The 11,935-nt window shown below is 34.4% G+C and overlaps 1 protein-coding gene across 2 annotated transcripts; it reads right to left on the bottom strand.

The window, feature by feature from the left end:
• Positions 1-3,884: 3,884 nt before the first annotated feature.
• On the bottom strand, positions 3,885-11,235 carry LOC144844642 (uncharacterized). 2 transcript variants are annotated; one of them, XM_078701647.1, is made up of 5 exons: positions 11,128-11,235; positions 6,512-6,574; positions 6,108-6,226; positions 5,495-5,711; positions 3,885-5,449 (listed from the first exon to the last, which is right to left on the bottom strand). In XM_078701647.1, the coding sequence occupies exons 2-5, from the start codon at positions 6,558-6,560 to the stop codon at positions 5,271-5,273; spliced, it is 564 nt and encodes a 187-aa protein (XP_078557773.1). In that variant the 5' UTR covers positions 6,561-6,574; positions 11,128-11,235; the 3' UTR covers positions 3,885-5,270. The 2 variants fall into 2 exon arrangements, with proteins under 2 accessions (XP_078557773.1, XP_078557774.1); XM_078701648.1 differs by having other exon boundaries at positions 3,885-5,422; positions 5,486-5,711.
• Positions 11,236-11,935: the final 700 nt, after the last annotated feature.

Here is an 11,935-nt window from a genome sequence, read left to right on the forward strand (position 1 = left end):
ATTGCCTAATTAAGGAGATGTTGTGGATCAAAGAGATAAAACCTACACTCAATAAACAATCGGATTCCATCAAAGCTAAATTGTTTATCTAACTCAGTAGGAGGAGCTAATTACTTAATTAGCCCTCAATTAGCATTTCCTGTCACCAACTTTGGTGCTTAGTGCACATAATTATTATTGTTTTGTATTCACTTGATCTTGAAAATGGTTCTATGATGGTACCGAAACGTCGATCTCTATTTTTGTCATTAAATTTTATATTGAAATGATTACTGATTCCAATCAAAATGTATACATCCTCAAAACTGTTATGTATAGGCCCTGGTTTACAATTAAAAATAGAGCATTTCAGACAATATTTTACTTTACACAAAATGTTTACGGTACTACTATTTGTTAAACTAAATAAATCAATATTCTTAAATTATCTATAGAATGGCCTATCAATAAAAAAAAAGAGCATCATTTAATGAACAAATTAAAACTGTTACTTCAAAAAGTCGAGCGGCGTTGTTTGTAATATTTCTTGTTTTATTTCACGTCTCAAGACCTGAAACCTAGTTGTGGTTTTCTTCAGTGTGACCTAATATAATTGTGTAAGCGTTATGGCAGTAGTATTCTTCTGTTTCTAATTCCACACAAGTAGTTCAGCAAATTACATGCATTCCTTAACCATGTTAAAAAGTGACATGGCATGAGTAGAAAATATATGTTCTAATGTTTTCTAACTTTCATTACACTACACAGGAGGTAGGCCTACGATCATTGTTGTCCGTTATAATCCCCTAAATTCTGTACTAGATTCTGTACTAAAACCACGTTCGGATTTAATTTTTACGACTAAACGTTACATTTGACACAGTTTCCCACATATCTTTATTATTCAAAATTCCTATACAGTACCTCTTTCCCACTTTTCTTTATGTTTACTTAAAAAGTAAATTTGAACAAACATCGCTTTTCACACATGCTTTTCAACGGAGCGAGGTTTTACACCTTTAACCTTCTTGATTCAGAAGTCCTTCTGAATCATGCAGCACATCATTCTACCATGGCTTTTACTTGTTGTGGAGTTGGGCTCAAGAATCTATCATAGGTCAAATTGCAGTAGTGACTCACGGCGAGCTTTGAAGTACTGTAGTATGTAGTTGAATCGAAGCCAGAAGGCGTACTTTCCTAAAGTATAATTGAGATTATTATGTAGAAGCTTTTCCTGGACAAGATTCAACTCACACCGAACTTTCCTCCTGTGAAAACATTTTTGTTGCAGTCACATTTTATTTTAATGTTGATAGTTAGTACGCTAGTGATCTACGTTCCGGCCCTATATTTCATCTCTTTTTCTATATTTTATTAGAATGAAATTATGCAATTTCGGCATGCAGTGTAAGTAATACGGTGGTATGAAGTGTACGTCACTGGCTGCTTTAAAGCCCCCTTCCCTACGTTTTTTAGATCTAATTTAAGATCACAAACTATATTTAATGTAAAAATAATACTATATAGTCCTATTGCGACTTTTTTCGTCTTTAAACGGTTAAAAATGTGAAAAATAAGTCGATTCTAATAATTATAGCGGCCCGCTATAAATCCCAAAATGCATTGCGCGCGGATTGATATTTTTGTTTTTCACCTGTAATTCGCCCACTTTTCGATCGATCGTGAGGCCAAAACAAATGGAAGACTCCTAACTTTTCAGCGAAAATACCGGGTTTTCCCCAATTTGTATCAACGGAGTCTGGCAAAAATAGAAAAACAATTAATGCAGCAACTATACAACGTCAGGCTAGGTATATAGCTAGCGTACGATGTTCGTACGTTACCGATGTTTACCAGCTAGGCCTACAAAACTAAGCCTAGCTAGGCTAGGCCTAAGACCGTCCACGAGAGGTCGATCGCCGCAAACTACTTAGGTAGTGCATTGTTTCTCACTTTTTATCATAATTTACCATAAAACGTACATTTAAGACAAGGAATGACATGGTTTAATGTTTTTAAAGTGATATATATGTATTATTTTCCAAAAAACGTCCAAAATTGCAGGGAAGGGGTCTTTAATTGTTGTTAGCAATCAACAATGATTCGTTAAGTTGTTGACATCTTGAGGTCGTTGCTTGGAAGTAGGCCTATGTTTGAGAAAATCCCGCCTTTGGCAACTTACAGTACATCGTCGTAGATCGTCCCCGTGACCAGTTCAACTAGACATGAAACTCGTCACTTTGACGAGTTAGTTATCCGCACCACGACAAACGCCACGTGCACGTCATACGTTGGAATATTGCACACAGATAAAGATTATGGCATTATGACAAGAACTGAAGAATATGACATGCTGTTAGTGCTGAATTTTGTGTCATATAGTATATACATGCAAACAGTATAAGCTGTATACATATTACATACAGTGTAGAATAGGTGAAATTACGGGACCCGCCATTTATTCCAATTTTTAACATGGCGACGGTATCAAAATGAAACACTTAGATAGCAATTTCAGAAGGAAATTATCTCAGGAACAACATATTAACGTGTAGAAGAAATTTGAATACGTAAAATATAGATGCGCACCCTTTTAAATGTGATGAACTATTACGCAAAATATGAAAATACGACTTTTTTTATTCAACTGGCCATATGATGACGTCACAACATCCGATTGGCAAAATGTTTACATGAATTCGTATCTACAATCCAATAGCTTCCAGAAAACGTTTTAATCGTGATTATCACATTTTATTCTTACGAGCTATTACAGATTAAAATTTACTGTAAAGATGAAATTAATGACCCACGTAATTAAAATTTTTAGGCATGATGACGTCATAAAAATTAAAATATTTTATCTCATGCTAAAGAAAGTTGATTGACCTACACAATACATAAATGTAGGAGAAAAAGGAATACAGATAAGCGCGATGCGCTCCATTGAATGTGATGAGCAATAACGAAAGAGACAAAAATCCTATATTTTACATTCGTGTGGCCATACGATGACGTCACAATGTTTTTTTAGCCTTATTGATGCATGATCCGATATCTACAACTCATCAACTTCTAGATTTTGTAATAAAAATAAACGGTTAACGGTTTACTTTAGAAACTATGACTGTTTAAAAAAAGACATAATTTTGACGATTTTTTAAGCTTTTTCATAAAAAACGCGCACGAATTGTCTAATTCAACGTGTTCGTATGGCGTTATTTAAACTGGAAAAGGTCTAAATTGTTTTCAAAATCACTGGGAAAGGCTTGAAAAATATAATTCAAGAGAAAAAAATATGTTTTTAACGCTATGTGCGGACCGCGCGCATAAAAAATTGCGCGCCCGTGGGAATTTTTGACATGCTCAAAATGACAAGAAATGCGTAAAAAGTTGATTAGAAATTAATTTTGCGCATTTTGAAATTTTAAATGCGCGTGCGCGCGTAACTTCTTGTCAAACATGCCATTTTTAATCCGTAGAAAGTTTGCCCCTGATATGACTTAAATTTTGTCAAAGTGTCAATACTAAATGACTTTTGGTTTTTAATCTATGATCAATCATTGAAATTCATAAAATTGCGCATAAGTCACGTTGCGCAACTATGACGTCATTCAAAAATAGGAGGTGCACAACTTCACGTAAATGCCCATATGTTGTCAAAGTTATGAAATGTTATGTTTACACATTTTAGAGGAACACGACTCACAAAAAGGAAGGAAGGAAAGAAGAATAATACAGAAAAAAAATATTGATCTCATACAATTACAAGGAGTTATCCGCTTGGTATACCAAGCGGATAACTAATTACATTCAAAACGTCGCTCTGCAACACAAGCGTTGTTGTAATTTAATTGTGGTGTGATTTACTGTGTAAGCAATAACAAAACAAGTATTCCTGTATATTTAGGAGTATTTCAAAATTTAATGTATTTCTCTTGCATCAGTTAAAACACGTCATATGAAGAGAATCATTCAATTTTTACGTAATTATTATCGCATCGTTAAAAACAGTATGGTATTCTTAAAGTTGTATTGTCCTCCAAAAATCAGATCAATAAAATCAGACTTTGAAATTGCCATTCAATCGTTTTAATAAGGTCAATCACTTTCATAGTAGAAAAAAAACCCGGAAAAATAATGTGTTCACTTTAAATAAAAGAATTCAACCTAATTTTTTGTTTATACAGTATTATATTAAATGGCATATTCAACAAATAATTTTTTTCATTGTTTTTTTTGGGGGGACAATATATCTTTTAATTGTTATTGTTCAGAAATATTAAAAAAACACAGACTTAATATAAAAGGCAAGACTGAAATGTTTACGGCTTAATAACATTGATAATCTAAATACTGACTACAACGATACTGTAACAACAGTAGCTGGCTGTGGCGTAAATACACTCATTGATTAGAAATACTAATAGACCATCCATTGTAAAATTCATTGACCATACAGGTATTTATTTTCACAATGATTTTACCTGCCAATGGATTTCTGTACGGAGAAACAATTGTGATGGTATTTTGTGACTACTGTTAATTACGTGGTGGACATGGGGTACAAAGCGTGTGTTAATTATACACTAATTGCCGTGCAGTTACTTTGCGGTAGCTAAGTTAGTTACCCGTAAACATGCCCTTTATAAACAAAAAAAGAACAGTAAATTCACACGATAGTTGACTTTACAAAACCGCCACAATATTGGCAAGTTTTAGCACAAACTTACATCTATAAGAGGGACCGATATCAGCTGCAGGTCTATCGGTAAGCGGCCATAGTAGGTTTCAAGTTGGTAGAATGGCTACTTACGATTTTTTTTACTGTTTTGTAATCATCCTAAATAGTTTCCAAGGCCATAAATACCTTCCCATGCACACATTTCTATCGCTTAAATTTGGGATAGGATTAGACAATTCATAAATCTAGCCCTCGCCTTAAAAATTATCATCCGTTTTGGCCCATCCTTTATTAAAGAACTAGACGAAAAGGCGTATTATTTATAGTTGAGTTGAGCGAATACTTGTTATATATTATATAAAACTAGAATTCGTGGAGTTGGTAGATGGCAACATTCCACATTCGAATAAACCGACGCTTTCGCACAAATAAATTAGTCTTTAGTGGAATATAGGCTTCACTTCTACTCTGTGCCACGTTTCGACGTGTTCAGTGGCACCGACATTTACACTTTATAATTGGAATTGTTACGCAGTAAAAAACATTCCACAGTTTCAAACATGAACAAAAAACATATATTTAAACTAACAACAAATGTAATTGATTCCTAAAACATTGTTGTACTAAGCAGACTTGTGAACATAATAGTTGCAAGATTAATAACAACACTAACAGCACTTGATTCAGTTGTCATATCTTTGGCTACTGGTTCTGTTGGTTCAGGTTCTGCTGCCCCAGCTCCTCCAGCTCCCCCAGCTCCTCCAGCACCTCCGGCTCCTGCAGCGTCTCCGGCTCCTGCAGCGTCTCCGGCTCCCCCAGCACCTCCAGCACCTCCGGCTCCCCCAGCACCTCCAGCACCTCCGGCTCCTCCAGCACCGCCTGCGCCTCCAGCAGCAACAAAATCTGTATTACAGTTATCTGTATTACAGCAAGTCATGCATATGTCCGTTCCTTCGACATTCATACAACCTGCCATACAATATTGCTCGCAAGTCCTGGTGTACATTACAATTTGGTTTCCCACAACATCCATCTTTGTTTCGGAAGTCTGAAAGTGAACAAATTAGCAATAGATTTGTTTACCGTATGTCTTTTGCAAAGTTTGACTAATACAATAATTAGTGAATTTGTCAAAATGTATGCAATTTTGTCAACCCTATAATTGTTGAACGGTTACTTTAGTAACTACAGTAGTCGAAATATAAATAAATAAATACTGTAGAATTATTTTCTATTATGTATGTTGCCGGCCAGATTGTTTGAAATTGGATATCATCAACGACGCATGTGCAAAACAAGCGACAGTAAAGATGATTCATCGCGTCGTGATTGGTCAAATTGTTCACGATTACGGTCATGGCGCTGCGTTTAAGTGGCAACCAATATTTAATATATATTATAATATTTAATTAATAGTAAAATACCGTATGTTTTATAGTCTTACCAAGCATTTTCCTGTACATGCTACTTTTTGAATACCGGCAGTGGCTCCTAGCGTAGCTCCACAATTAGTTGGATCATCGAACGAGGTACAATTGTAACACATGAATGCGTTGCTAACATCTGTAAATCAAAATAATGAGTGTTAATCACATTTTTAGATTTTATGCAATCAACCATCAAACGTCTATGGACAAACTGTTATTTTAGACTGCGGTACTACGTTAACTTATACCATTCTAGTTGATACAATAAATTGTTGAAACTATTGAAAATTAAATTGCCAAGAATAACACTACACAATTGGACAATTTTAAAACTATGCATGTCTGCAAAATACAAAGTTAAATTTTAAACCCATAAACATACCCATATATCATTAGTGTATTGTATTATACTTATACTTACCAATCATGTACAGTGTGAAAACTGCTAAAAGTAATGATTTTGAGTTCATCTTTGGATGTTAGTCTATACATAAAAGAAAAAAAAACAATTGTATTGTATTAAAACTATTAAATCATGATTGATAATAATAATGATAACTTATAATGATAGTGAACCCGAATACAGTTACTAATATGTCAGTAGGTCAAAGTATATTTGAGGATATTTTGTAGGCCTGTTACTCTATATTCCAGATATCGAATACAATTTCTTTCAGGCCGGAGAGATGTGTCCTGTCAAATCTTAGGTGAATTCAAGAACTGAAGGACCCGCCAGATTGTTACATGAACTTGTTGTATTTTTCCGAAAACAACATGAATGAGTCTGCAGTTCCTTATTAATTCGAACAAGATGGCAGGTGGTCATGTCATATATATGAATTTAGATGCCCCAAAGTCAGTTTCTGACTGAGATTGACGATATTTTTTAATGCACGTCAATATGCTTGAAGAAAAATGTTATATGTATTCATGGATTGATGACCACCAATATAATAAATGCGTCGACCAATTAAGCGTGTGTTATAACGCAGCTTTTCGTTTATCTTGTATTCTGACATCTGTCTGAATATTTCTTAAAGGCCAGGTGCAAGCAAACAATTTCTATTAATCATACATTCCAATGATTATCAATCTATAGTTTCCTCTAAGTTTCATATTTTTTTTTAAATTTATTTGTGTTACAAGATCTTGGTTGAAAATAAGCACTATTTACACAGTACATCTCTATTCTTTTGTACACTATATTAATGACGAAAAGCCAGAGGTTCGAATAAGATGTGGTAATTGGATTAACAATATTTCAGAAGTTAAAACCTAGACTATAACATTTTGTATCGCATTTAAAAAAACGTTAGCCACTACGAATGATTTATTTAATGAAAACCCTTTTTTACTAGCTATAAGAAGGACTCGGACTGCAATCCTTGTCCTTGGAGCCAAGTGGGAAACGATATTCCGAGAAATTATTAAATTATGATGCTACATCCGTTATCATTATAGGCCTACAAATTGTATAATGATTAGTTTGTCGCCCCCTATAACCCTTTTAAATGCACTCTACTCACCAGCAACAATATTATGATTATTTTAGTCAGTACAGTATTTATTTTTCAGTCAGTATTAATTATTCGAAACACTTGACGCCTATGTGTAAAAGACAGTCTGTGCGGATTTTTAAATATAATCGGTGTTTTTTGTTGTTGTTTTTTTTTTATTATGAGCATGTATTTATTTTTCACTTTTTAATCTCTAAAGGATTAAAAAAATCATGATAGGATATTCGTAACGGTTAAATTAGTTTAACAAGTTATTAAATACAAACTGCGATACAGTAATTTAATACGATAATATAAGACAGTTTTTTACAACATACGACAACTATGGGCGGCCATTAGGGCCAAAATAGACAAACGTTGCCGTACGAACAATTCCGCTCCCGTAAGGCAAACTAATGGCGTTAAAGACACAATTCCTCGAGTGACAAACAAATATTGCCGTACGGACACACAAACACATTGCCATATGAACAAATTGCCGTATGGTTAAATTGGCGTAAGGACAAACATTGGCGTAAGGACAAAAATTGGCGTAAGGACAAAAATTGCCGAAAGGACAAAATTGCCGAAAGGACAAAAATTGGCGTAAGGACAAAAATTGGCGTACGGTCTAACTAAATATAAACGTTGAGGGCAGCATAGTAATTTAAAACCACGTGACTGAAACCACTCTGTTGCGTGTCCAGTCCTGATGGGGAATAAAAACATAATCATGGAAGGCTTGTGTTAAGCTAGCCAACAATATAGGCCAGCCGACAATAAGCCAGCCCACGTTTATTTTTTCCAGCCAACAATAACTATGAAACACCGTTTGTGTATTTTTTACATTTTCAGTGTTACTTATGGTTTTTATGGTATTAGAAATGAAATATTTGTGAGAAAACGGCGGATTGCTCCTGGGAGTCACTTGGTGGGATTATACTAGGGTACCTCCTTAGTCGTCCAGTATAAGTTAAAGTAGGACCGCTGGTCCCGTTTACATAGCATTTATCTTTTAAATCTGAGTGTAACTCAATTACGATTTTTAATATTATAGTGAAGTTTACTCAGCATTTATCTTTTGAATTTTATACTGTATTTGTGAGAAAACGGCGGATTTAAAAGATGAGGGCTGAGTAAACGGGACCAGTGGTCATACTCTAACTTTCACTGGACGACTAAGGAGGTACCCTAGTATAATCCCACCAAGTGACTCCCAGGAGAAATCCGCCGTTTTCTCACAAATAGCCTACAGTATAAAGTTTCACTATATATAAAAAATCGTAATTGAGTTACACTCAGATTTTTAAAAGATAAATGCTGAGTAAACGGGACCAGTGGTCATACTTTAACTTATACTGGACGACCAAGGAGGTACCCTAGTATAATCCCACCAAGTAACTCCCATGAGCATTCCGCCGTTTTCTCACAAATACAGTATCAAATTTCACTATAATATTAAAAATCATAATTGAGTTACACTCAGATTTAAAAGATGAAGGCTGAGTAAACGGGACACTACAGCGGTCCTACTCTAACTTATACTGGACGACTAAGGGTACCCTAGTATAATCCCACCAAGTGACTCCCAGGAGCAATCCGCCGTTTTCTCACAAATATTAAATTTCTAATACCATAAAAACCATAAGTAACACTGAAAATGTAAAAAATACACAAACGGTGTTTCATAGTTATTGGTGTGGCTGGAAAAAATAAAAGTGGGAAGGCTTATTGTCGGCTGGCCTATATTGTTGGCCTTCCATGATTATGTTTTTATTCCCCATCAGGACTGTACACAGAGTGGTTTCAGTCACGTGGTTTTAAATTACTATGCTGCCCTCAACGTTTATATTTAGTTAGACTGTACGCCAATTTTTGTCCTTTCGGCAATTTTGTCCTTTCGGCAATTTTTGTCCTTACGCCAATTTTTGTCCTTACGCCAATGTTTGTCCTTACGCCAATTTAACCATACGGCAATTTGTTCATATGGCAATGTGTTTGTGTGTCCGTACGGCAATATTTGTTTGTCACTCGAGGAATTATGTCTTTAACGCCATTAGTTTGCCTTACGGGAGCGGAATTGTTCGTACGGCAACGTTTGTCTATTTTGGCCCTAATGGCCGCCCATAGACAACTTGATTTACAGTAAGTTATGCGTTCTATTTTTATAAACGATAATGGCAGTCCGGGACGCATTATTTTTTTCCTATAAGATGAGGAAATCTGTGAGAATATATTATATATATAAATGGCGACTTATTAGTAGTAATAAACCGAATATAGGAAAAGGTACAAATGATTTCTCTAGAAATAAATATACATATCTTAATTTGTATATTGTTGCTTTTTTGCGAAAGTTTCGGGTTTTTTTCTAAAAAGAGAATTAAACCAAACCCTAGCAGATCAGATGTTGATTGTTGTTTTTGTCTACATTATATTTTTTTAAGACGGTGGTTCTGACCTCGTATTGAACTGGGTGGCTTCGGATGCGGTCTCCCCACATGGTCGGCCTTTACGTGTTCCTACGAATTTTCTATTCTACAATGTTCGGACATTTTGTAATAGGACAGAATAGCTAGACTTTTCTTTAACCGCGGTGTTAAATTAAAATACAGTATATATTTTTGTAATATTTCTATAATAAAAGATAAAAATGTATTCGTCCAATTGTTATAACTAATTTAAATGTATGTGATTTCCTATAATAAAAGATAAAAATATATTCGTCCAATTGTTATAATTAATTTAAATGTATGTGATTTCTTTTAAATTTCACTAAGTGAAAACTTTGAGTTATTACAAACAAGATACTGTACATAAAATTGGAATTGTAAGATATCTAAAAACCAATAAAATTACAGGCGTGCAGTATACCTGCTGAAAAGCAAACATTTAGAATTTGGAATTGCGACGTACAACGAGAGAGATTAAACTAAGAAGAGATAAGAACTAACCACTAGTCTAGGCGTGTATTATCATCATGCTAAAGATTTACTTCTTTCTGATCATCAAATATTCGATGACACGCGAACAAGACAAGAATTTAATATCATATATAAAGCTTAACTTATTTTTTTAAACATAAATCCAAGGCTCGGGCGTGGCACTTGGCTACTCATTCCTCACAAGATTGTGTCAGAGTTGAACATTATGTCGTCACATGTCTTCTGCATATTTATGAGGTATCACCGTTTAAAACTAGTTATGGATGGACACAACTGACAGTACACACAGGGAGTGGCTCGCAGATGTGAAATATATTTAAAACTCCGCTGAGACTCAATGTACCATACTTTCAACAATTAACTGTACCTTAGAGGCTACTTTATTGTTCAATATTAAGGAAAATTCAAAAATACGAATTGAATTGTCGATCAAGTTGTTAAAATAAACATTTTTTTAGCAAAAAAAAAGAACAATTTTACATCTTTTTTCCTCAGCTAACATGGAAAATGAGCCATCACAAATTGATAATTAATAATAATAAAAGGAAATTGAACGAAATATAATTTATTGAAAGAAAAAACAACTATTAACTTACTGTAAACCTGATAAGAAATCCGAGGTATTGAACGAGTTAAAGCGGCAGGAGAAGTGATGGAAGTATCGTAGTATGAGCAAAGCGATGCTGGTTATGCTAATCACTATGACCTTGTAGCAAACCGGCCAATAGAAACAACTGAAGACAAAATGATGAGGCCACTCTCGGGATTGGATTAATTCCTAATCGGACGGCCAAGAAAGGTAAAACTGACACTGTACTTACTGTACTGTAAATCATGTTTATTTTAAGAAAGGTGGTGTCTGGTACCAACCTGCTCACCATCTCGGTCAACGCGGATGTTTGTATACTCCGGTGTCATCAGGTACCAACCAAGAACAAGACATGCAAAGACAAAGTAAAACTTAATAAAAATCCGTTTCATGAAGGTTACATATTGTTTAACAATCAGAAAGATAATTATGTTGAGCAAAAGTAAGTTTAATGAACATAATTAGAATTAAAGTCTAATAATGTATAGTAAACAGATCTTTCTGATTGTTAACAATTTTTAAACCTTCATGAATGAATGGAATGAAGAAAGTGTAAATGTTTGTTTCTGGTTAAAGATGTATTGTCCCCCTGAAAACTAACTTTTTTGTTGAATATGCCATTTTAATGTCTCATAATAGTTAGTTTGACCAAAAATTGGATCTAAATAAAATTAATTTACCTGAAATCATCTTTATTTAAGTTCACCAAAATTGGACATCAATAAGTGGATTAATTAGCATAAATAATAATGGCCGCCATTTAGGCCTACCAGTTTCTTCATTATTTAACATACATCCACATTATAACTGGGCAT

Source organism: Antedon bifida, chromosome 6, assembly GCF_963402885.1.
Source record: "Antedon bifida chromosome 6, ecAntBifi1.1, whole genome shotgun sequence".
Lineage (NCBI taxonomy): Eukaryota > Metazoa > Echinodermata > Crinoidea > Comatulida > Antedonidae > Antedon > Antedon bifida.

Bases quoted from the DNA above. Each gene is read 5' to 3' on its own strand.
- LOC144844642 (XM_078701647.1), bottom strand. From the start codon at position 6,560: ATGAACTCAAAATCATTACTTTTAGCAGTTTTCACACTGTACATGATT. The intron at 5,712-6,107 runs GTAAGACTATAA...GTTCACTTTCAG, and splicing joins CATGTACAGGAAAATGCTTG to ACTTCCGAAACAAAGATGGA. The intron at 5,450-5,494 runs GTGCTGGAGGTG...CAGGAGCCGGAG, and splicing joins AGGTGCTGGGGGAGCCGGAG to ACGCTGCAGGAGCCGGAGGT.